The sequence below is a fragment of the Sciurus carolinensis genome, chromosome 5 (genome assembly GCF_902686445.1).
Source record: "Sciurus carolinensis chromosome 5, mSciCar1.2, whole genome shotgun sequence".
Taxonomy (NCBI): domain Eukaryota; kingdom Metazoa; phylum Chordata; class Mammalia; order Rodentia; family Sciuridae; genus Sciurus; species Sciurus carolinensis.
This window is the reverse complement of record NC_062217.1, coordinates 86326535-86352649: the sequence shown is the minus strand read 5'-3', so window position 1 is coordinate 86352649 and position 26115 is coordinate 86326535. Positions and strand designations below refer to the sequence as shown.

The window sequence follows — 26115 nt, the reverse complement described above, 5'->3', positions numbered from 1 at the left end:
CTCACTCATGACAGCTAAGTCCTGTTGTCCTAAAGCTAAAGCATCCACTGCAATGTGATGAGTTAGAACTTATGCATCTAGAATGGCCCTAGATATGCACCAGGATAGGAAAATTGAGAAGAATCATTCAAATAATTTTCCAAAAGTCTTAATTCTGCTTTCAGTATATATGGAAAGCTAGCATTTTCCAAGTCTGGGCAATTGTCCAGGGCATCCTAGGGCAAGCAGAACACACTAATGAACCGTGTTTGATTCATATGCAAAATGAGTAGCACACATGAATCAGATCATTGAAAAATCACACTCTTTTCAGCAGATTGTTAGTGGATCACCCTTTATGATATAAAACATAAAGTATGTTGCAGAGTGTGGCCTCACATGAATCACCAGGAAATTGGTTTATAAAAAGAAATGAATGAAATGGGAAAATATATGATCTTTTGCTGAATAAGGGGCTGAAGATACTTGCTAACAATACTCAGTGGAAGTTGGAAGTGAAAAGTGTGAGTGGAGACAGGCTCAAATTACCATTGCTCATCAGTTTATAAACACATTGTGACCAAGACTCTATAGCAGTGTGTGCCATACAAAAATTCTGCCATCTTCCAGCTGGGCCCACATACATAAATAGCTTCCCTGGTAGGACAGCTCTCATGTGGGTGAGAAATAAGATGTACACCCCACAATCACCACACGCTTTTACACAGGCAGTAAAACCCAGACACTTTTATTTAAACTTTAGAAAGCAAACAGGCTACCCACAAAGAATGGTTAGGAAACTCGAAGAGTTTTATTTTGAATTGTTTTCTTTAAAAAAAAAAAAAAAGTGTAGATCATTGATTCATCTGCATAAATATTTTTCCTGGCAACAGTAGTTAACTTTTAACTTCCCATTCAAAAACTTCACAACTTCAAGTATTTGAAATGCACTTAAATTCCCCCCGATTTTATTTTATATATTACATTCTCTTTATGATTAACTGACTCATGATATTGAAGAATTTCTTTTATAAAGGAAGTTTGAAAATCTTTACTAGTATGTATTAGGACAAATTATCATTCTCTGTGTCAGTAACCATTTTAACAATACTATTTTTCCTAAAAGATAGAAAGTGGGGGGAAAGTAGGCATACCTGTACCATTCAGAGCAAAGCACAAAATATCACTTAAAAAATAAATACCTAAGACATTCTTGCCACACTTCCATGTCCATTTCCTCAGCTGTTGAAAAGTGCTTTCAAGTGGTGCTGTGACTCCACCTGCCTTCTACCCGCAACCTCTGTGGCTCTGTCTCACTGAATCTGACTCTGGAGGGTAACTGCTCTTTGTCACTTGTCATGAAGCTTGTAGTTTGATATCCTGGGCTTCACATCCAATTTCAGAAACTCAAATGACAGTATATAGACTCACTCTAAATCTTTTTTTAGTGCAGTTTGGCAAATATCCCAAATGAAATTCAACTCTAGGTTAAAAGTACCAAGCAGAGATAGAGCTAAGTGCGTCTGTGACTTGTTGGGCTGCCCAGAGGCTCTGGAGAGGTTAGGAATAGAAAACCTAATTGTCCCTAGCTGAAGGGCTGCAGACACCTGTTGCTTTGTCACAACAGAACAGTTACCCACAGAGACAGCAAGAATCCAGAGGCCCAACAGCAATCAGGCTGCTGGGCTGCTGTGAATATCTTTAAAGGCCAACAGCTGCCCTCAGATTTGCCCCACCTCACAAACTCAGAAACATTGGAATCATCTCCACTATAACTCAGTGTTAAGAACAGCAAGCATTAAACACGAAAACCTGATTGATTCTGCTCCATGTCACCCTCCTGGGACTCCAGCGTGCTCTCAATTTCAGGCTCTTTCTACCTGCTGATTTGAATTTTGGCTTTGGTTTTGGTTTCTAGAAAAAAAGTATTATAAAGTTGTCTGGAGAGACCACTGCTAGATGGCCAAGTCACCTGGTCTGGCCCGCCCACTGCTTGCCTTGCTGGACCTTCCCGGGTCTATGAGGAGCAAGGGAGGCTCATGCATCTCTGCTGTGGTGGTCAAGGCCTGCTCCTCTTCTTCGGGTGTCACAGCCAAGGCACTCTCTTCCAAGCTGCTACCGCTCCGGTCCTCCAGCAGCTGGGGCGCGGTGCCTCCCTGCCCAGCCTCGGGTGGGAGCCGCTGGCTGTTGCTGCCTGCGGGGCTTGGGGCTGCAGGGCTGGATGCTGCCGAGGAGGCTTTCCGCGCTGGAGTTTGATGCTCAGCCGCTTGGTTGGCCCAGTTCTGCTCTGTCATCAGCAGGTGTTGGTTATTGTAGAGCTTGGCAGGGTGGCCCTTCCCTTGTGACTCATTGAGCGCTACCATTTTGAAGTCTGCTGCTGGTGGAGGGGCTCCGGGGTACCCTGCTTCGCTTGCCTGTCCCAGGGGAGAGGCATAATGCGAGTAGAAAGGTGGGAATCCAATAGTGACCGTGGGTGGGCGGGAAGTGAGTGGCAATGGGTCTGCGGCCACCAGTCTGGATTCGGATGTGTCTGGGCCGAAATGGTCGGTCACTCCTTGTTTGAACTTTTTCCAGCCCAAGTGGTAAATCTCCAGCATGTTGAGCACGAGAGAGGCACAAGCCACTGCCAACATGAAGATGATGAAGATGGTCTTCTCGGTGGGCCTGGAGATGAAGCAATCCACCGTGTTGGGGCAGGGCCACCGGTCACACTGGTACAGAGGCTGCAGTTGGAAGCCGTACAGAAAGTACTGCCCAGCGATGAAGCCCACCTCAAAGAGCGTCTTAAAGATGATGTTGAAGACGTAGGTCCGCAGCAGTGCCCCAGCGATGCGCACCTTGCCTCGGTCATCTCGCACAGTAGTCTTGTCCTGAGGACCAGCCCCTTCTAGAGGCTCCTGGCCCCGCCCTTGGTGCGCGTCGTCTCTCAGCAGCTCCTCCTCCCTCTCTTTCTTCTTCTCTTCCATGCGCACAATGTGCAGCACGTGGCCCAGGTAGATGAGGGTGGGCGTGGACACGAAGATAATCTGCAGCACCCAGAAGCGGATGTGCGAGATGGGGAAGGCCCTGTCGTAGCAAACGTTCTCGCAGCCTGGCTGCTGGGTGTTGCAGGTGAAGTCCGACTGCTCATCACCCCACACATCCTCTGCTGCGGCTCCCAGCACCAGGATTCTGAAGATGAACAGCACCGTCAGCCAAACTTTGCCGATGACTGTGGAGTGCTCCTGTGCGTTCTCTAGTAGTCGCCCCAGAAAGCTCCAATCACCCATTGCTTCAGATTTCTAACCTGTAAGGGAACATTGCGCATTAATACGCAGGTTAGAGTACTTAAGCTGCAGAGGTCAATGACCCTAGGGGCAGTCATGATGAAAACTAGAATTGAGTTTTATCAGCTGTACTCCCACTTCCAAATGTGGGCAGTGCTGGGGAACTCTCCACAGGGGTGTATGTACACATGTGCATGGTCAGCTCTTCACATCCTTAGGTTCAACCTACTTCAGATGAAAAAATAATGGTGGGGGCAGGGGAGGATTGCATCTGTCCTGAACATGTACAAACTTCTAGTGGTTCTTTTTGTTTGTTTGGTACAAGGAATTGAACTCAGGGGTGCTTAACTGCTGAGCCACATCCCCAGCCCTTTTAAATATTTTAACTAGAGGCAAGGTCTTGCTGAATTGCTTAGGGCCTCTGTAAATTCCTGAGGCTGTCTTTGAACTGGCAAGCCTCCTGCCTCAGCCTCATAGCTGCTGGGATTATAGGCATGTGCCGCTGCACCCTGGCCTAGTCATTATTTCTTAATACAATATAACAACCATTTCCACAGTGTTTACACCATATCAGGTATTATAAGTCTTCTAGAGATGGTTTAAAGTATATAGATCTGTATGTGTAGACTCTATGCAAATACTAAGATATTTTATATAAGGGACATGACCATCTATGAGGTCCCCTCCAGGGGTCCTGGAGTCAATGGATACCGAAGTACCGGATGTATCTCCCCATTAACATGTGCGACAGAATTGAATAAATATCTACAGCATTCAGCAGTAGTTACACGAAGTAACTGCTGGCATAAATGAAATACCACATGTTCCACCCTTCATTTCATGGAGAGGAAAGGAGAGCTAGAGAGACATATGACTCACCTGACCTCTAACTCCCCACATCTTTCTCCACAGGAGCATGGTGTCCCCACAGGAACTCTGGGACTCTACCTGCAGCTCAGACCAACTCCAAATCTTCACCTTGGTGTGAATTAGAGTAAAATTCCCCCAAATTGTTGTAATTCCCACATCACCTTCATAACTTTTGCCATATTAATCTACTACCTCTCCTATGATTTCTTTTCTTCATAGCAACTTTCTTTTTATGCTTAAATTTAGCTTAAATAGGAAACTCTACATCACTTTTGTGAAAGTAGGTACTAATACCATAAATGGATGGTAGAATTTGATGACAATTGTTTGCTCTAACCCCACCACCAACAAAACAAAACAACAACAAAAAAAACCCAACCAGCCAAACAAACAAATCCCCTGAGTATAAGCTCTTTCTTTGTTTAAACAAGGAAAGTTAGAAGTATCAAAGATGTGATAAAGATACAGAGGTGTTCCTCTGTATCCACAGGGGATTGGTTCCAGGAACCCTGAGGATACCAAAATCTGTAGATGCTCAAGTTTTGTATATAAAATGGCACAGTATTTGAACTGAACTTGCACACATTCTCCTGTATACTTTAAAACGTCCCTAGACGACATAATACCTAATATGGTGTAAATGCTATGTAAATAGTCATTATACTGTGTTGTTTAGGGAGTAATGACAAGAAAAAAAGTCTGTACATGTTCAGTATAGACACAATTTTTCCCCTGAATACCTCTGATTTTTTTTTGTTTTTTTGCGGTGCTGGGGATTGAACTTAGTGCTTGTGAGGTGAGCACTCTACCAACTGAGCTATCTCCCTAGCCCTACCTCTGATTTTTGACTGGTTGAGTCTGCAGATGTGAAGTGCTAACTGTACTATAATCAAACAGACCTTCTCCAAGATCACTGTTAGGATGAAAACAGAGTTGTTAAGGGATTTTCTCATCATATGATTCCATATCAATTAATATACCACCTAAAATCACCTCTCAAGTGCAATCTTTGTGGTCCCCACAGAAACCCAAATTGAACACTTGGGCAAAGATGGATGGGGTGATGGATGCACGTAGAGGGTGACTGGGGGCCAAGGGATATGCCAGGGGCTAACTGGTCATGATAATCCTTCCAGGACCAGGGCTGTAGTCCTGCAGCAGGAAGTCACTCAATAGCACTAGTAGGTGCCCAGTATGTCCCTAGTGCTGTGCTGGATGCTGGGGAAACACATCCAAATGCAGTCCAGGTGCTACAGCGGAGCCAAAGTAAATGGAGAGAGGCTGCCATGCCTTGGTCTTCTGGGTTGGAGAGCCAAGGGTGCTGGGCAGGGCTCATAGGTATGAGTATACCTGAGGAAAAGAGAGCTGCAGGCTCACCCCAGGCCTCCTCAGCAAGTTAAGTATGTGTCTCTGGGCAGGAGCTGCCTCTCTCTGAACCTGTGGAAAATGGGTGACAGTGATGGAGGGAAGTAAGACATGGACCCTCTTTGAGAAGGTAGCAGCACTCTTCAGACACAAGGGATAGAGATTAGATGCCCCCATGTCACTGCTGCTCAAATAGGCTGGGCACGGGACTGGAACTAAAGAACAGCTTCAGTGTTCTCAAAGCCACTCTTGGCAGTAAGGAAAGCCATCTCTGCTGTATGAGTATGACTAGGTTGCTAGTGGGATCACAGGAAAACTCTTCTCATTTTAAATTTTAAAATGTTTAAAATATTACTTTTTATGATTAGGTTTGAAGGCAAATAAAACTTTACTTGCTAGAAATTTAAAGAAACAGATGAATAGCTGTCTTCGAATACACTTTCAACGCTGCTTATTTAGTTGAGATATTCAGAGAAATCTTACTCTTCATGCATCCTACAGTCTCCTTGTCCCATACTGTGACTGTCATAACTGGCATCTTCTTCTTGAGACAGGGTCTCATTACATTTCCCAAGCTGACCCAAACTCCTAGGCTCAAATGATCCACCCAGCTCAGCCTGAGTAGCTGGTACTACAGGTGTATACTATCACATCCGTAATAGATAATCATTGCAAATAGTTTTACCTAGTTTGGGTAAATGGAAAAGGAAATGACTTAAAAATGCAGAAGAGGAAGCTGACAATGACACAGACTTCTCTAACCATAAAAGATGCTTTAGACATGAACCTTAATGTCAAACCAGGCCTCATAATCACTTAATGACATCAGGATTTTTCTTTGAGTAAGTGATATCCACATGGGGTAATTTTAGTTAACAGTAAGTTGCCTCTGCCAAAAACATTACTACACAAGTCTGCTGATGTTTGATTTTCTACTATGAGTTTGACTCTAGTTAAAAATGTAAATACTCTGGGATAAGTCTCATTTCAATCCTAATAAGTGGATTTGGGACTATAAGGTGGGTAGCTGGCACTGGATCAAGAATGTGCTTATTAATGTATATGTAGCCCTAGAAGTTAATATATGACTAATTGGAGAAAAATTCATATATTGTGTAAATTCTACTCAATTAGTGACTACCATTTTGCACATTCTTAGAAGGTAAAATGTTTTACTTCTGAAACTTAATTATTGTACAGGAAACAACCCACTCTTTCCCATGAGGTATGTCATGGAACCATTGTAGGTTACCTTCTGCTTCTCCTCCAAGTTACAATTCTAAGTCTTAGTCAGCTCTGACAGGCATCCCTAGAAGGACAGGCATTCAGCTCCCTGAAGATTATCATGAAGGTTCCTTGCTAGGGTTTTCATGTGATATGAGTGTCCCCCAAAAGTTCATGTGTTGGAGTCTTGGTCCCCAGTATGGTGCTACTGGAAGGTCATGGATCTTTGAAAGGGTGAAGCCTAGTGGGAAGTCCTATGAAGGAGGATTGTGGGGCTCTGGCCTTCTCTCTTGGACTTCCTATTTGGCCATATAAGATCCTCCCTTCACACAGATGTTTTATCTGGTGAAAGATATCACCAGAACCGAGCCAATGCCAGTGTCAGGCCCCAAACAGTGAGCTAAATGAGCTACTTCTTAAGTAGCCTGAGTCAGATCCTTCAATATGGAGACAAAAAGCTCACTAAGAAGCCCTTAATGGTCTCTTCACCTTTAGCCCTCTCCTCCCTGCAGTCTTTTAACACATAGCCCAAAGGATAACTGTCAAGTATCCAACCAACACCACACAGGACAAAACCATGGTAACATGCAAGACCCATCAGGACTGGAAACAGCCCCAGACACACCAAACTCCAGCAGTCTCTGAAATGCCACTGTTATGGCTTCTGCATATGGTGTTTTTGTAGCCTGAAATCCTTCCCCATCCAGAGCTCAGCCTGCTGAACTGTCCTTATTTCATACTTCCCTTAAGGGTGGCCGACACAGGCCTACGTTGCTGCCCTGGGCACTCTCTTCTGATCATGCTCTCCTCTGTTTCAGGAAGTTCCCTCCATTTCCTACCTACCCTTGCTTAGCCTAAGCATCACAGGTGTCCTCTCTCCTTGCTGTCCAAGGACAGCATAATTGCTGGTCTCCAAAGACCACTTGACTGCTGTAGGCTCTGTTCTGAGGGTAGGCCTTGGTCCTGAGGGTAGATCTGGCTTGTGCACCCTTCCCTCCTGATGTCTGCAGGCAGAACTGGAAAATGTGCATTTCTGGAGGTGTGTGAGGAGAAGCCAGTGTGGGTATCTAATGTGTCCAGCCACCCTCTTGGATGAACAATTGTTTTGCACTGTTTGCCACAGTGTCACCTGTTTGTTGATGTGCTCAACCCAGGAGCTAGTGGGCTCCCCAACAGCATTGTGGCACACAGGAAGGAAGGAGACTTTTCTGATTGTCACAGACTGAACAGAGCTGCTGGCATTTCCCTGTGGAGTCAGGGAAGCAAAATATTCCGCAATGTTCAGAGTGACCTCAGCAAGGAACTATCAAAGGCTCACCTCAAAGGCTCATTGTGTGTACCTGTTAAGGAACACAGGGTCATAAACAACTACTTATTTCATTGGTCAAACAGAAGAGGATGGAGAAGCTGACTACAGTGTCTTATTATTCATCTATGCTGGCTTCACTCTTTCCAGGCCCTTTAGGCTCAAGTACTCAGAACGCTTAAATATATGCCACTGGAATTGCATTGTGACCTCCAGGTGTAGCCTTTAAGAATGATGCTATCTGGGTGCTCTGCCTGTGCTTTGGCAGTGGTCACAGCTCATTAAATGTTAGAGATGGACAATTAAGAGAATGTCCTAAATGGGAGCATCCAGTGGTATCACACTTTGTATGGTAGTATACAGTGGTAAGATCTTTCTGGAAAAAGAATTTAATAACAAGTATGAGATATGTAAAAGCAATAATACCTTTGACCTTGAATTCTACTTCTAGGGCCTGATACTGTGGCAATAACCAGATATTTATATAAATTTTTGTACATGGTTTCTTGTAATGTTATTTACCAGAAGGAAGATAAGAGCACAGAAATGTCCTCTAAAAGGTGAGTCAAATAAGTCACTGTGGCTGGCTGTGACTGACCCCCCGGTTGACCGACACAGCTCCTATTTATCTTTTCTGCCTCTAATGTGACGAGGAAGGGAAGTTCTTGCTCTCCCATCCTCCCTTCTGGCTAGAGGTGACTATGAAATGTATTTTTGTTCAGTGAGGTATAAGAACCCTGCTGGAAAACTTCTGGGAAAACTGGTTTTCAAAGAAAAAGACAGATGTTATTTGTACTATTTCTATATCGAGTGCATACGTGATGCCTGGAGCTTGCCACCTTGCAAGCTCGAGTCAATAAGCTCCAAGGCATCTGCTGTGACAATGTGGAGCTGTTGAATCAACCCTGCCAGTCACTTTCAGACTTTCCTTATGTTAGGAGGAAAAACTATATTTATTTTAGATTTTTTGTGTTAGTTGCAGACAAAATAATTCCTAACTGATACGGTACCTTAAATTCCTTATAGAGTAAGGCCAGACATACAAGAAAATCTATGGTTGATCCATAATTACTAAAATATAAGTATTTCATATAATTTATAACTATTGAAATATATTGATATATTGTTATATTAAATATAATTTCAAACCACATTAATGATTTGAAGAAATCTGATGCTATAATGATACATGACAAGAGACTCACAATATACAGTCTAATATCAGCTGTTTTACACACACTCATATATGCATATAGAAAAAGGAAGAATGACACTGAAATGTTAACAGTGGTCTTTTTAAGAATGGGATGATTTTTATTTTCTTTTCATACATTTCCACATTTTCCATAACTACATATCACATTTATCATTATAAAAGTGTCATGACCATGACTTACATTTTTTGAAGTTCTAATTTTTTAAAAAATCAGCTGATTCCTTTTTCATTGTTCATCATGGTTTCTACTCCTTTCTGCTCTTTAATTGTGTCAATAGTAAGTACACAAAAGACAAATACAATACACTGTGCACAATTAGCCCAGTGTTAGAAGATAATGCTTCTGGGATTGCTGAGGCACATAACCAGCCCTGACAGGACAGCAGCTATGATTGATGACACAGAGCTTAGAGTGAACTCCATCCTCCTGCCTGACAGTCTACGTGTTGGGAGCAGTAATTTTGGGGGGGTGCAGTTTTCCCAACAGAACCTAACTAGTCAAGGGTAAGAGTGTCCCTTATACTCACTGGTGAGCCTCACTGCTGTACTTCACAGGCTGGGTTTTGCTTTGTAAGATGCATATGTGCATGAATGCCAAATTTAACCAGAGCACTCTTTGGAATACTAACAATCTGGATCCATTCGAAAGGGCACCTCTAAAGCAGAAGTGGCCTCCATTTCCCTTCACAGCTGCTGACTTCAGGTAGTTGCAGATGACATGTGGCGGTTCTGGAGGGTTTTTTTTTTATCAATACCACTTTTAAATCATATCCCTACAATGAATCCCACTATCATGTACAACTTTAATGTACTAATATGGAGAAAATGAATAAATCATATCCCTAATATCAGTCAGATAGCAAAGTCAGCACAGATATGAGTCACAGTGGCTCAGCAAGAGTACTAGAAGAAGTAAGTATAGAGAAAGGGTGACAGTATCTTCAGAGACTGAGATCACGGGGGAGTAGCACAGAGGTTGTGTGAAGGGAATGCCTAGCACCCTATTGGGGGAGAGGATGGAAGATGATGTGGAGCCTGCGGGGAGGTTTTTAGGTCAACTAGGGGCATGCTCTTGGAAGGGATTGTGAGATCCTAGCCACCAAACATGTGTTGCAGCTAACAGGGCCCTTGAACCTCCAAAATGTTGAGCTGAATAAAATTCTTTTCTTTCTAAGTAATACACCTCAGGCATTTTTATCATAGTAATGCAAAATGGCCTAGCACAGGTTTATTCTCATCTTTGATGGAAAACCTCCAAGTGTGACTACTAACTTTGTAAGGTTCATATGATCTAACAACAGAATACTGTACCCTGCATTACTGAGCATTTTTAAGATAAAGTCATGTGCTGCCATAATTCAGGCAATAATGGATTACAAAATAATGGGGTTCCATAGGCTTATACCACCTAGTGATGCCATAGTACACTTGATGATGTTCACACAATGATGAAACAATCCAATAACACAGTTCTCAGAATGTACGAAGTGGTTAGGAGGAGGGTCTGTCAGTGGCTGTAGCTTCATGGGAGTGGGTGTGAAAAGCAAAGAAAAAGACCTTATGATGAACTTGGCAGAAAACAAAAACAATGAATCATGACATCAGAAAGGACTCATGACTTGTCCATGTAAAGGTGGAACTTCAGGGAAAGGTACTACAGTCAGGCAGAAGGGATCAAGGTGAGTGAAGACCAAGCCCACTGGTGCTAGATGATGGCAAAAATGGTCTCCCTCAGTGTGGGCCAGATGAGCTTCCTTAAAGTCCCAGAGTTTAGATTTTGTTAGGTTCTTGGAAAATATGCTCTGTGAAATTACCTTTTATTTTTGGCATCATCATTTCCTCCCTTTCAGTCATTGTAGCAAAGTTAGTTTAGAATTTTTTTTTAAAGAGACAGGGGCCTTGCTATGTTGCCCAGGCTGGCCTTAAGAGATCTTCTTGCCTCAGCCTTTCAAGTAGCTTGGAAGTTTAGAAACTTCTAACCTTAGTAGAAATGGTTCAGTTAACTCTGGAAGCTTCTAAAGTCAACAAGGAGCCAGAAGGTGCCTGAAGACCAGGGATGGGCTCAAGGGCAAAAGGGCACTCAAGGATAGCAGAGCCCAGCATACCTGTGAGTCACGCTTATGTATCAGAAGTCAGTCTTGAGGGCTTTGAAGAGGGGTGATTAATAGTGTCAACATTCTTTCAAGAGTTCAAGAATGAAAATAAATAAAAGTCCCTTTGATCTCACAAGAGGGACACCACTGTTGGTCCTCAAGTGACCAGTCTCGTGGGAGAGTAGGGACATACAGGAGAAGGGTTAAAGAGGAGTAGATGGGGTGAGTAGAAGCTATATACAACTCAAAGGATAGGCAATGTGGGTTAAAGGAAAGTAAAGGGCCTAGTGGAGATTTCTTCAAGACAGAGGAGTTGTGGGTCCTGGACATCAGAGTGAAGTCACAATGGAAGAGGAGGATGGGGAGACAAGTAGCTTCCTTCAAAAACAGGAGGGAGGTGGGAGGGCAGCTATGGGATGAAACCTCCTCCAGAGTGCTGACAAGACTTTTGTCAGCGAGGTCAAAAAAGGAGGTTGTCTCAAGCCAGGGCAAGACTCAAGCCCTTGAGAAGACAGAATGTCTGATGATGGGGGGCAGAGAGGATGAGAGTACAGTTCCACCTGCATTCCCTTCATAACCAGACACCAATCCACAGGCAACATGCAGTCCTTCAACATGCTCCGCCCACAGGATTCTCTGAGGACTTGGTACTGAACCAAACAAGGGCTCTGTCCCCTCATCTTACATTTGTGTGTGTGGCAGGGGGCATGACACAACACATGCCTTGTCAGATGTGCCAGATGCCCTCTCTTGTCTGGAGACACAGGAGTGGGGCATATGGTCAGAGAGGAGCAGGGGAGGTTTTGTAGGTCAGGGGGAATGGGACATAGACATGAAGACAAAAGGAAAGGGAAGCCTCAGCTATGGAGGCAGAGCACTCCAGGTGGAGATGGGCAAGGGTGAGCACAGAGGCTCCAGAGAGAGGACCATGCTGGTGTCCAGAGAAGCAGTGCAAATGGTGAGAAACAGCAGAACCTGCCTAAAGGTTGCCCCATGAGAAATGCCCAAGGGCTCTGGTGGGGAGGACCAAAGAAGGACTGAGGAGGACCTAGTACTCATGCCTCCATCTAGAGAAATGGAACTGTCTTTTTCCAACATGGGGAAAGCAGAGGAGGGTCAGGTTGGGGAAGGGCATGGCAATCAAAAGTTCTATTTGGGATGCATGAAGTTTGAAATGCCTAACAGACATGGAAGTGTTGAAGCTGGAGGCTCACATCTGGGATCTGTCATCAAGCAGAAGGTATTTAAAACCCTCAGACTGCATGGAGATCATCTAGGGCAGGAAGAAGAAGAAAGGCTGGGTCAGAGCCCTGGAGTTCTGCAGCGTCTGCAAGTTGAGCACAGATGGGCTCGAGAGGGAACTACTCATCAGGAAATGAAAGTTTGAGTTAAGACTGGAGCAGAATCAGAACCAAAGATTTAATCTGTATTATATGCGATACCCTTTTATAACAATATCTTGACAAAACACTGTTACTGGGTTTACTAATTAGAAGTAATATAATGTGGAGTAGGGCTAGGTAAATTAATTTTGTATTAACTGTGTGATTGCCTGGATTGTTGAATGGAATTGTGAGGCTTAGCCAGAGAGTTCTACGTTCAATTGTAATGTCTGCTCAGGTTTGGAGTAGAGGCAGTGATGGCTCAGGTGGTAAAGTTTTGCTATCTAAAAGGACAAAGTGGGTTGAAGTAGTCACAAATAACAGATATTGATAAATGGGCTTCCCTAGTTATATTTTTAGCAGTGGAAAGACTTTTCCTCTAGCTTATTTCATTCCTTATCTGCCTATTTCATGCTTTCACACTTAAGAGAGTAGTAGCCTTGGCCCTCCAAAACTAATCAGGAATTCAACCAACCTCAAATAAAAAATACTTATTAAAAAATTGTATCTGAACTGAACATGTATAAATACTTTTCTTGCTGTGATTCTCTAAATTATACAGCATGACAACTGTTTACATAGCATTTACACTGTATTAGGTATTAATAAGTCATCTAGAAATGATTTAAAGTATACTGGAGGCTATGCACAGGTTCCATGCAAATACTATGCCATTTCACATAAGGTACTTGAGCATACAAAGATTTTAGTTTCTGCAGGAGATGGTGTGTGTGTGTGTGTGTGTGTGTGTGTGTGTGTATGTTCCTGGGACCAATCCCCAGTGGATACCCAGGGATGATTGTACTTGATATATAGCAGGGCAAGTCCCTCAACCTCGTTCTACAAAATTGTCTTGACCTCATTGGACCTTTTAGTCCCTGCATATGAAATTTGATTCCACAAAAATCCAAGATACAATTTTAGCTAGAAATGCATTAAACTTACAGACAAATAAATTTTACCTCTTTACAATCTAGTTTTTCCAGTAAGGAGCACACTGTTCCACTGATGAGAAACTTCTTAAATGTCTTTCAATTGTACCTTGGATCTTGACCTTGAAAGTCTTACACATCTTTTGTCAGGTTTATTCCCAGATGCTTTAGATTGTTCTAAATAGTTTTTCAGTTTTCTGATTGGTTATTATTGGTACTTAGAAACATTATTTATTTAAAAAAAATTTTTAGTTGTAGATGGACACATTACCTTTATTTTATTTATTTATTTTGATGTGGTGCTAAGGATTGAACCCAGTGCCTCTCACATGCTAGGCAAGTGCTCTACCACTGAGCCACAACCCCAGCCTCATTATTTTTGTTTTTGAAAGCACTGAGGATAGAACCTAGAGTCTCATGCATGTTAGGCACACACTATCACTGAGCTATACCCTCAGTCTGAATGTTATTTTTATATATTAATCTTGTATCCAGGAAACTGTTAGAAAGCACTTAATAGTTCTAGTGGAACACTCCTTTGAATTTTCTATGTAGGCACACAATTGCATCATCTGCTATTAAGCACAAATGTATCCCTTCCTTTTCTAATACTAATTCCTGTTATTGTTTTTTCTTGTCTTCCAGAGCCAGCCAGGACTTCTACTGGCTGTAGAAGACATACTTTCTTGTTTCTGACTTTAACACAAATACTTTTAAAGTTTTATCATTGAGCATGAGGTTTTAACTTTTATCAAGCTAAGGAAGTTTCTGACTAGTCTTTTCTATAGACTGTGCGATTTTTGTTTCTTAAACCACGACTGAGTACAGGATTTTGTAGAGCACTTTTTTCTAGCACCTATTGTGAGTTTTAGATGTTGATCACCTTAGTTTTGCAGTATAAGTTCTTCTTATGGTTTAATTTTTAATATACTAGAATATTTAATTGTTATCACTCTAGTTTGGATTCTTATTTGTTCATACCTAAGATTGGGCTCAACTTTTTAAAAAAATTATCATCAGATTTTGGCATGCAAATTATTTAAGTCTGAAAAATTTTAAATTATTTGAATAAGCTCATATAAGAATCTAATATAAACAATTTGGGATATTTTTTAATGGGGTTGGGAAGATCTGATTACAAACTCAATGTCATTAACTATTACTGATATATGTAAGATCTGCTACTTTTTAAGTTAATTTTGATCATTTGTATCTTTTAGAAAATTTTCCATTTCATCTCTTTCAAATTTATCAACATAACATTTTTTGTGTAATTTTCTTATGCTCTTTAAACCCCATATTTGTACTCAGATTCCTTTGTTTGGTTCCAATTATTGCTTGGGGCTTTTAAAATATTAGTCTTGCTAGGAGTTATTCTTTTCTTTCTTTCTTGTACTGGGGAACAAACCCAGGGCCTTGCACATGCTAGATTAGTGCTCTATTACTGAACTGTATATCCCTAGCACAGTTTTTCTTTCCTTAAAGAACTGATTTTGATATGTTTAAAAAGGAATGACTGTTTTTTTCCAATGTCTTACCATGTATGCTATATTCATGGCACATAGAATAAGTCTGCAAAAAATTCCTATAGATTTTTTAAATAGATAATGTTAGTTTTATTATTTCCCAAGATTACTATAAAATACACATATGTAATTTAAGGGCCTTCTTTACCTTAGTGCAAAATTTCTTTTTATTATATAGTCCCAGGGGTTTCTATCCCACTTGAAAAGGGAAAAATGCAGGTCCTTCTTAATTATTTTTAAACAATTTTCTATCCACAACAAACTGATCCACATCTTTGTTATTTGCTGTTGAATGAATATGGTATACATTGTAGAGACACTTTTTTCAATAACTTCCTAACAATTTAATGCTCTGCCAGGAAATTCCCATTCACAATCAACTGTTTTGGTGAAATTATAAAATATTAATTTTCCAACATCTTTAGTAACAGTTCTAAAGCACTGCTAGGTATACATATTTTCATAGAGAATAAATCTCCAGAAACACCTAATTTGCTTTTTTCTTTATTATATTTACATTTACAAAATTCATTTTTAAATTATACTTTTAATCTACTTATATTACTTATGAAATAAGAATGTGTGGGAAGCACTTGTAATAATGCTTGCCACATGTGTATTATCATCTTTTTTTCTCTTTCATGTGGGAATTTTAGTCATTTATGAGTACCTGAAAAGCTGAATGCTCTTCAGTCTTAATTTGGTTAAGTAAGGCAAATACAATGAACACTTTTCATCTCTGTTCAAAGGGAAGAATGAATCAGTTTTTATTTCTTGACCTACTATAATTAAAAGTTTAGTGAGAGATAATTTTATTTTTTGAGACAGGGACTTGCAATATTCCAGGATGGCCTTGAAGTTGTATGCTCAAGCAACCCTCCTGCCTCAGTCTCCTGAATAGCTGGAGTGACAGGTACATGCCACCACACCTGGCTGCAGTGACAGCTAATTTTAATTTGAAGTAATTTAAACAAATGGGTTCATTTAAAACCAAAGGTCTTTAATGTTTACATTCAAGAAGAGCAAAATTAACTTTTTATCCATATTTTCTTCTTGAAACACTTGAATTAAATAAATATTCCCTTTGGAAATCAGTATTAAGTCACTATTTCCACAATTAGAGTTCTAACATTAAGTTAGAAAATTAACAGCTGGCCAAACTTCAGTTCATCTAAAAGAAAGATGGAGACAGATCCAGAGCATAATTAGAAACACAACTGCCCTCCAAGACTATTCATGTCACACAGGGTTCCTCTTAAGCCCTCCAGATACCCTCCCTTTCCATTACCCTGGCCAAGTCCTCTAGTTTCTTCTGCCAATTATTAAACGGCATTGTAAGTTTTTAAATGACTTCTGTGAAAGAACTATGAATTCCACTAGATCTTCACTTACCCAAACATTTTATTTAGATATTCAGTGATATGTTAACTTTAATGTATGTTCTTCACCATTGATCCTCCAAGTTTTAATAACTGAATAATGAAAAAAAGTCACTACTCAAAGCAAAATGGAATGCATCATTATCCTACTTTGAGGGTCTGCTTTGAATAATAAATGAAATTTCAGGGGTGCTTTAGCATACCAGTGACCTGAACAGGTTCTTGTCGTGTCTAAAACACCTGAGTCAGGAAGTCTGGTTAGTATTTCAAACACTGACATAATAAATATAGGCGAAAGGTAACTTCCCTATACAAACCTAAATAACATCATTCAGGAAACTTACTCATTATCCATGGAAGAAATACAGTGTCACAGCATTGCAGTGCTGGAAGAAATTTCAAGGCACTCTAGTTTATCTTCCTTATTTATAAACAAGGAAATGGAGGCACAGAGAGGGCACTGAGATTTGCCCAAGGTTGCATAGCTCCAAGTGGTGAAGCTAGCAAGAAAACTCCTGACTTCCAACTCCTGGTGCAACTTACCTTCCCCTCCTTCTGCATGACTTCATGCACCAGGCGGACGGTTCAGGTTACAACAGTTGTCTTTTGTATTATATCTAATTCTAACACATTTTCCAATACATATATTTAGAAACACAGGTTAGAGTACATTTTAACCTTTCACTCTTCCAGTGAGAGTTTAAAAAGAGGGCATTTTCACCTTTATAAAAATTGTTAAATAAGTATTGACATGATAAGCACAATTCAGTTACTTCATCATATAAATTAGAATCATAATTTCAAAGTAAATTCAGATATTTTTACTCATAGTGAACAAAATCTTACAACATGATGATTTTGATATTTTATTATCTATTTCTATTACTGACACAAATTACACATCGAATGTTTTTTTTTGCAGAAAAATTTCTACAGTATAAATATAACTTTACTTTTCTTACTCAAACCTACTCCTAATAGCATATAACTAGAGATCTCTTCTAAGTTCCAGAATGAAAGATTCATTTCAAAGCTAAGAGAAATTGGAGTATTATGAATAAATGAACAATTTATGGAAATCATCAGGTGGACTGAGTGAAAAAAATTAAGTGATTTATATGTTTAGCATCATTAGTTTGTTAACAGTAAATTTAAAGCAAACCACTAATTCTTAAAGAAAAATGCAAGAGTGGCAGAAATTACACCAACCACTACTAAGCCATATTTCTGGAGCTGTAGTACAGCTTTTTAAAAGCAAGCAGTAGGTTATCAACCTAATTACCATGGGATGAAGAACTTCCCATCAATATAAGAACAAAATTTAAGATGAAACTTTATTGTTTTTTCATTGTCTTTAAGCATTATACTGAAATTGCAAAAACAGACAGTTTACATAGATATATATGCTGGTAAATGCACAGTATTGGATCTCTTTTCCCTCTTCAGTAAACATTTATAAAATACCTTGTATACGTGTGGCACTGTGCTGTGCACTGAGGATATTGAAATAATTAAGATATAGTCCTTACCCTAAAGGAGTTTCATTTGTAATTCATGGACGAGGTGATTTGTTAAAAAAAAAAAAAAGATCAAAATACTGGGAATAGGCATTATATAGTGATGGCAAGGAGATAGACTCTACAGGTTAATAAAGTCAGTAACTGAATTTGGCTATTTTTTCATACCAAGATCCTGGAAACCAAGCTTTCCACACAAGACAAAATGCTTCTCAAAGCATTCTGGTATGTTTTGACACTATTTTAGCAAATTATAAAAGCTCTGCATTTATTAAGGTATTGCATAATTATGTGAAACACTTAAGATTCTAAAAATATATTTATCCTATTTATCATTAGTGCATGTTCCAGAAATGGTAACATTTGACAGACCATAGTTTAAATTATTTACATGTATGAGGCTTTCTGGAATTCACATAATTTTAAGTTTCAAACTCATGTGCAAAAATTATTTTAATTAAGAAAAATGAACACAATAACTTAAAATGTAAGTTAGCATTCAAGAAAACTGGATAGATATAATTATGCCACAATGAACCCTAATATCATCTATAATTCCAATGCACTAATAAAAATGCAAAGACAAAAAATAACAATACATTATAAGGTCCAAATGATACATTTACATTTAATAAATCATTTCAGTGGTTGCCTCTGAGGAGGGGAATTGGGGCTGGAGAGGGACTTTTTACCTATACTTCAAAAAAATTGTTTTTGGGGCTGGGGAGATAGCTCAGTCGGTAGAGTGATTGCCTCGTAAGCACAAGGTCCTAGTGATTGCCTCGTAAGCACAAGGTCCTGGGTTTGATCCCCAGCACCCCCCAAAAATTGTTTTGGTTGTAGATGGACACAATACCTTTATTTTATTTATTTATTTATTTTTTTGTGGTGCTGAGGATCAAACCCAGTGCCTCCCACACACTAAGCAAACACTCTATCATGGAGCTACAACCACAGCCCATTTTAAGTATACTTTTGTGAACTCTGAAATTTTTATGTACTTGTATCGTCTCCAAATAAAGTAGAATTTTTTTTAAAAAGAAAATTGGGTCAAAATTCTTTTTCTTATTGGTAAAGAATTAAAATATTACCTGCTATTTACTATTATTATTATTAGTAGTAGTAGTAGTAGTGGTAGCACTAAGGATTGAATCCAGGGTCCTGCACATGCCAGGTAGGTGATCTACCCTAAGCTACACTCTCAACACTTTAAAAATTTTATTTTACTTCTTGCAAAATTGCCCAGGCTGTCCTCCAACTCATAATTCTCTTGCTTGAGATTCTTGAGTAGCTGGGTTTACAGACACACACTACCATACCTGACTTCCTGCCATTATTTAAAGACAAGTTTCAGTCATGTACTGGTTAACAAACAGCACTAATTTGTTGCCAGTACTACAATTCTGTGAATTACTTCACCCTAAAGGGACACGTGCACTGCCCTTATTTGATGCTTATCTCAACAGGATCCAAACTGCTGAGCCAGTGGAATCTGTGCCAAATTAGCTGATGTTTACTTTGAAAACATTGGCATTCGGAAAATAAATTCCCCCTTTTTCCTTTCTAATCTTTTAACGTTTGTTTTGCAATACATTCCGTAGCACCGTGGATGGTCTTGCCAGTGGTGATGCACATACACATACTAGAAATCACCACCGTTTTTAATTTTTAGGTGAGAGCCAATACATAATTCATTTCTCAGCTGTCTGTATATAATCACTTTTTTTTTTTTTTTCCTTCCCCAGGGCCTGGGTTGGTCGGACAAGTGCTCGACATTGAGTCACAACTCCAGTCCTATAATCATTTTTAAATGGCATATTCTGTAAGCACCTTGATAAAATAAAAACTGGGGTTCTGAAGCCCCAGTCACAAATATTCACTAACCGAGAATTCTGCATAGTGGAATGAATTCGGTTCAGTAGAGTGTGGAGTAGGCAGTAAAGCAACAGGTTCGCCGGGTCACTGTGATTTACTGTCACTACAAGTCTCCCAAAGGTGGGATTACTGTAGAATGCAGATAAGTGTTTTTCCACTGTTCTGTAAATTCTTTAACACTTACATTATCACAAGCATATAGATCAGGAAATTAGGTCGTGGCACCGATAGCTTACATATTTCTTTAAAAAGAAAAAAAAAACTTCAAAAAATTTTCTTAAAGCGAGTCAACCTCATTTTCAAGCATTCCCAGCACAACTTGAGAGACCACGGCGATGCTATCACCCGCCGACAGTTGCACTCCATTCTCTGCAGCTGCTAGAGCTGTGAGAGTTTTCAAGTATTTAAATAGTCCTTAAGCTCCCTAATGTTCTGGGGCAGCCCTTGATTACTCCCACGCCAGGGGGAAAACATCCCCAGGAAAACAACTTCAGCCTTGGCCACCCATCAGGGAGAACAGGAGCTCCGCCGAGACTTCCAGGAGCAAAGAATGGAGATCAGTTATGCCAAAAGTTTCTCAGAAAGTTTCTCTAGGGCCCAGCTCCCCAGCCCTGCGGTTCTCCACAACTCTTCCAAGTATCCCGAAAGAACTCCAGGGAGCTGGGAACCGCCCACGCGCGCGGCCCCAGCCTTCCAGAGCTGTCCCAGGAGGGTAGCGACGTCGTGTCCCGCCCGTCCCTTGCCAGGCGCTTCGCTCGGCCCCGGCGCCGGCCTCCTGAGCGCCCCAGCCCGCCTTACCCCGCTCTACTGCGGCGGTGACCCAGACGCGCTCCTTCTCTAGCAGGACTCTCCAACGCTTTGAAAACGAGAATTCCTTTCACACGTGCGGTGCAACTTCACGCGTGCGCCCCGCGCTAGGGCCCGGCCTCCCCGCCCCGGCCGCCATCCCCGCTGCCCCAGCGGGCTCCGCGCCGGGCGCCCCCGTGCCGCAGCCCCCGGCCGCCGCGCCACGCCCCCTGCCCAAGCTGCGCGGGGGCGGCGTCAGGGTCGAAGCGCACCTCCACCCGGCGCGCATACCACACACTCGCGCCCCATATCCCTACCCTGCAGCAAGCGGCGCGTACCGGGCACTCACCATACCACCTCGCATCGGCGCCCATTCGGCCTCACCTCGCACCTATAGCCTCGTCTCGCAGGCGCACCCATACTCAGCATTCCCATGCCACTGCGCACCTACACCTGCATCCCGCACCTGGACCCGTGCCACGCATCCGCATCCCCAAACCCGGCACTTCGCACCGGCGCCTGCAGGACCGCCTGCCGGCTCCGAATGTGGAAACCCGGGGCTCTCCCCTGCCGCCCCACACCCACCAACGCACATTAATGCGGGGCTGGAGGGAAGAGCTGAGCGCGCGGACCCGACCCGCCTCGGGGAGCTCCCTCCGCGCGTACGTGCGCTCGTCTGCCCGGGCCACGCTTGCCCTCGGCTCCGCGGGTCGGGCCCTACTCTCAGGTGCACCCTGAACCTGGGGTGTGTGGGCGTCGGGGCACCCCAGCCCCTCCCGCGTGCTGGCGCCTGGGGACGCGGACCCTGGTCGGACAGCGCAGGGCGGGGCTGGAGTCACTGAACCCACTGAGTCCCGGCTTAGCCTAGCGAGTCCTAGGCAGAGGAGCAGACTTGGCCAGTGTGGGTACTGTCGAGGAGGCGCCCCAGGCAGGGGAAAAGACTATAAATAGCGGCCAGGAGTCTGCTTCCTGTCACACACACACTTAATTTAGCCTGCAGACATACGAATTCTTCTTCTTATTTTTTAAATCACTTGTTCCGATGAGCTTGATACTTGGCGGAGCCTGATGTGATCGGAAGGCAGATGGGTCATCTTCCTGCAGGTCACGGTTTGGAACCTGTCCTGGGGACGAATTACCAGGGTGCAGCCTAACCGGCTTGTCTGCACCAGGGTGAAGGTTTTAACATCTTTAACCCTCAGGGTTGGATTTACCCACATTTGAAAGGGACACTTAGGACAGAAAGTCACTGAGTACAGTAACTGGTCCACATTAATTATCGTTTCAAATCAGGCAGGCCGTGTGTTGCCTTAAAACTCTCAAGATTGTGGTATGGGGCTTGGCTGGCAGAAGCTGTTTAATAAATAACTGATTTCGGTGATCATTCTAAAGGATGAAAATGATTTCAAAATTTCCTTTATGAGTGATGGATTTATTGCATATATGGCAATAATTTGAGTCTCTTGTTTTTGAATCTCTATGGAGCAGCCGGCTTTTATTAGACTTTAGATCTCAGATTAGCAATCTGCTTGCTTTAAAGAATTTTCTTGTTTTATTGAAATCTGAGTTTAAGGTTATCCCATGGCAAAAGAGGACAAAAATTGTAAAGGTACTTCTGAAGTTCTTTCTCCCCCTGTGAACTTGAAAGTGTATGAGTAGTAATTATGTAAACTCGGGTTTGTTTTAGAAAAAGTGAGAAATATAATTCTAGAAGATTTTTTTAAATGCTTTGAACATTTTTCTCTTTCTTACTCTGAATAGCACATGAATAATTTCTCTTTTTCTTTATTACAGGGGCACTTACAGTTCTTAATGTTTGTGGTCTCTTTGGCAAACATTATCGTATTACAAGGGTAAGAAGACATACCATAGTATGATGATTTACATCTTTTCATAAAAACTATAGATTTAAAATGATATGCAGTTCAAGCACACCCATGTTCTTAACATTATTCACAGTAGCCCAAAGGTGGAAGCAACCCAAGTGTCCATGGATGGATGAGTGGACACACAAAATGTGGAATACACATATGATGGAATGTTGTTTTACCTTAAAAAGAAATGAAATTCTGACATACATATAGTATGATGGACTTTGAAGATAGGCTAACTGAAATAATCCAGTCACAACTCTAATACTGTATGAGTCCATTTGCCTGAGATTCTTAGAATAGTCAAATCCATACAGAAAGCTGAATGGTGGCTGCCAGGGACTGGGGGAGGGCACCAGGGGTTAGAGTGGGTATGGAGTTTGAGCAGATGAAAAGAGTTTCTGAAAACAGGTGGCGGTGATGGTTGCATAACAACGTGAATGCACTTAATGCCTCAAGAACTATACACAAGAATGGTTAAAATGATCCGTTATGTATATCTTAACTGCAATAATTTTTTAAAAAAATGATATTGTATAAAGACTAGCAAAACTAAGAAGATAATGATTCCTTATACTTGTCTTATTACATATATTTTTATATAGACAACTAAGATGGTAATCATGTGGTATAATTTTTCATTGTAAAGCTTTTTTGCTTCCCATTTGATTTTGAAACATTGTATTTAGGATAATTTTAGGAGGAAATGTACTTCAGCTGAATTCCCAGTTGATGGGTCATATTTTCATGTTTTAGTGACATTTCTGGCAAGGAAGGTACACGTGAAGAGGGAGTAGCTGCCACTGTGACTCTGAGCTGAAGCCCCTGAGCTTAGGTGAGGAGTCACTGCCTCTCTCCCCTTACTTTCACCAGTCACTGAGATGTACTTGCCTCTGGCGCCCCCTGATGGTCAGGGAGGGACTTGCTTCTCACAGCCCAGATGGTCTGAATGAATCTTTGTGCCTTGTAGACACAATGGAGGTTCAAATATTTGTTGAATGTATCTCTTTCTTCAATGTGGCAGCCCACAGTGAACACAGTAATCTTGTGTGTGATCATATCAGAGAAAAATTTAATGATATTTTTCTATGAAAATTACTTGATTTTTTTCTCATTTAATGTTAAATAAGTGCAGACGGTAGTGTAAATTAGCTACTTCATACTTATTGGCAGTGTATAGCATTTCAGTTACTTTGTGGCAAGTACAGCACTTTTGTAATTAACCCAACTATTTATTTGACATGTGCTTGTACAAGACCTTGGGATAGATGTTGGCATAGACTAGAAGTTCCCACTTTCTCTACTCAAATAATTTATTGTGCTTAATTCTGTGCTAATCTCTGTCCATAGGAGGATATGACAATATGTTCATTTTGAATTACTAAGTATTGATCCACACATAAAAACTTGAAATACATCTATTTCTTGATAAGACAATGGTAGTCAATAAAAAACAGTCATTTATTTTTTGCAGGGCTGGGGATGGAACCCAGTGATTTACGCATGCTAGGCAAGTGCTGTATCATTGAGCTACATCCCCAGCCCTAAAACATAACAATTTAAATTGCTTCCGATACTACTGTAAGTGTCATGTACGTGTCTTGAAATGTGTAATGTGGTAAAGGAAAGATACATGTCTTTTGGAAGGCAGGAATTTTTTGGGGGGACTACATGTGTGTAATTCTCTGCTGAATTGTATAGTGACATATTTTAATTCCTTGATTTTAAAATACTTTCACATTTACAAACTAACTTACTTCTATCAAGTGATATTCATGTCAGGAATTTATAGGTGATTCAGGAAACTGAGACAGGAGGATCACAAGTTCAAACCAGCCTCATCAAAAGTGAGGCATTAAGCAACTCAGTGAGACCCTGTCTGTAAATAAAATACAAAATAGGGCTGGGGATGTGTCTCAGTGGTCGAGTGCCCCTGAGTTCAATCCCTGGCATCCCTCACTACCCCCCAAAATTTACAGGTGATGTCCATGTTTTAATTCTACCTTAGACTAGCATTTCCTCAAGGGGGTTAGGAGCCCATTACCTTTGGTAATCTTATTATCAATGGCCCTGGGAGCCCTCCTCACTTGTTCCCAAACACTGCAGAGCTACTTGGGAAGTAACAATATCTGTGTTTATTACATGGCATTATTGTTGACAGTTTAGTCTTCCTTAAGGACTTCTTAGGAGAGAGTCAAGATCTTAGCAATCTATCATATTTGGAATGAATGTCTTGAATAAATTCTTATCTTGAGGTCTTCAAACTAGCGTGAAGAGTTGTAGTATTGCAGCTGGGCTCTGTGGCACATACTGTAATCCCAGCTACTTGGAAAGACTTGCTTGAACCAGTAGGAGTTTGAAACCATTCTAGACAACATAGTGAAACCCCCCCCATCTCGAAAATAAAGAGTGGTCATGTTGACCTTCTGCCTTTACCCCCCCTCCATCTCCCATGCCCCACCCAGCCATCTTATTAAAGAACTCTGCACAGCTGAAGCAAGAGTAGGGTGGGGATTGCCTAGAACTTGTTTTCTTAATTCTGATAATGGTTTAGTAGTTTGCAGGTCCAGTCTCTAGTGAGTATTTACAGCATAGTTTACACTTCAAAAAGAGAGGAGTAAAGAAAGAAGGTTTTGCTTTTGAATTGGGGGTTGGAACTATTTTAGGCTTTGGGGGATTCGTTTCCTAATTCGCCATCAAACTGAAAAGACCTAACTTAATAGCTCAATAACCTCTTGTTCTGTTTCACCATGAGTTAGTTCTTCAGTTTCTCTAGCACCTTGTGCTTTGAAAATGGTTTGTTTCCCAAAATTCAAGGTAGAGTTTAATCTCCATTGTGAGGTGTTAAGAAGATGGAAAATTAATCTGACTAGAAAGTGGGGCATTTGGGAAGTGATTAGAAGATAGTCAGCAGAGTGGAGCCCTCGGGATTAAATCCTGGTGGCTTTCTAAGAAGAGGAAAGAGACACTAGAGGATGCACAGGAGTGCTCCCTGTTTCATGTCATATGCCAAGCACCACCTTGGGACTCTGCCATCAAGAAGACCATCACCAGATGTGACCGCTTGACCTTGAACCTTCAGAACCATGAATCAAGATATACCTCTTTCCTGTGTTACTGGTATTAGAAAATGGACTAAGACATACGTATTTTCTTTTCTAGTTCTTACAAGATTTTGAAAATTCATGACATAATTCCTATGAAGTGAGTGCAATTGGGAGACAAGTATAAATATGCAGTGTTTGATTTCTTGTTTTGCAAGTGAAAAATGAGATTTGTTGGTCACATGTGGCCTCTATAGACTTTGGAAATATGCACTATGTAAACTCTCTGGTATGTGCAGTTATATGACCTGCATACTTTGACATAATTGATCTAGTTCCAGAAAATTGGGTGGTTGTAGGAATGGAAGGGTGGCAGAGATGCCATTGCCAGCAGAGTCAATAGAACTACTAGGGTGAATAAAAGAGTCTAATGGTATGTAACTTTGGCTGAAATTTTTGGTAGCAAAAACTCAAACCTGAACAC

The 26115-nt window shown here is 41.2% G+C and overlaps 1 protein-coding gene across 3 annotated transcripts; it reads right to left on the bottom strand.

Moving 5' to 3' along the window:
- Positions 1-21425, bottom strand: Gja3 (gap junction protein alpha 3). Of its 3 annotated transcripts, none has more exons than XM_047553416.1 (2): positions 21310-21425; positions 1-3265 (listed from the first exon to the last, which is right to left on the bottom strand). In XM_047553416.1, exon 2 carries the CDS (start codon positions 3246-3248, stop codon positions 1935-1937), a length of 1314 nt encoding a protein of 437 aa, XP_047409372.1. In that variant the 5' UTR covers positions 3249-3265; positions 21310-21425; the 3' UTR covers positions 1-1934. The 3 variants fall into 3 exon arrangements, with proteins under 3 accessions (XP_047409372.1, XP_047409373.1, XP_047409371.1); XM_047553417.1 differs by lacking the exon at positions 21310-21425 and adding an exon at positions 21183-21267; XM_047553415.1 differs by lacking the exon at positions 21310-21425 and adding an exon at positions 20729-20855.
- Between the last annotated feature and the right edge of the window lie 4690 nt (positions 21426-26115).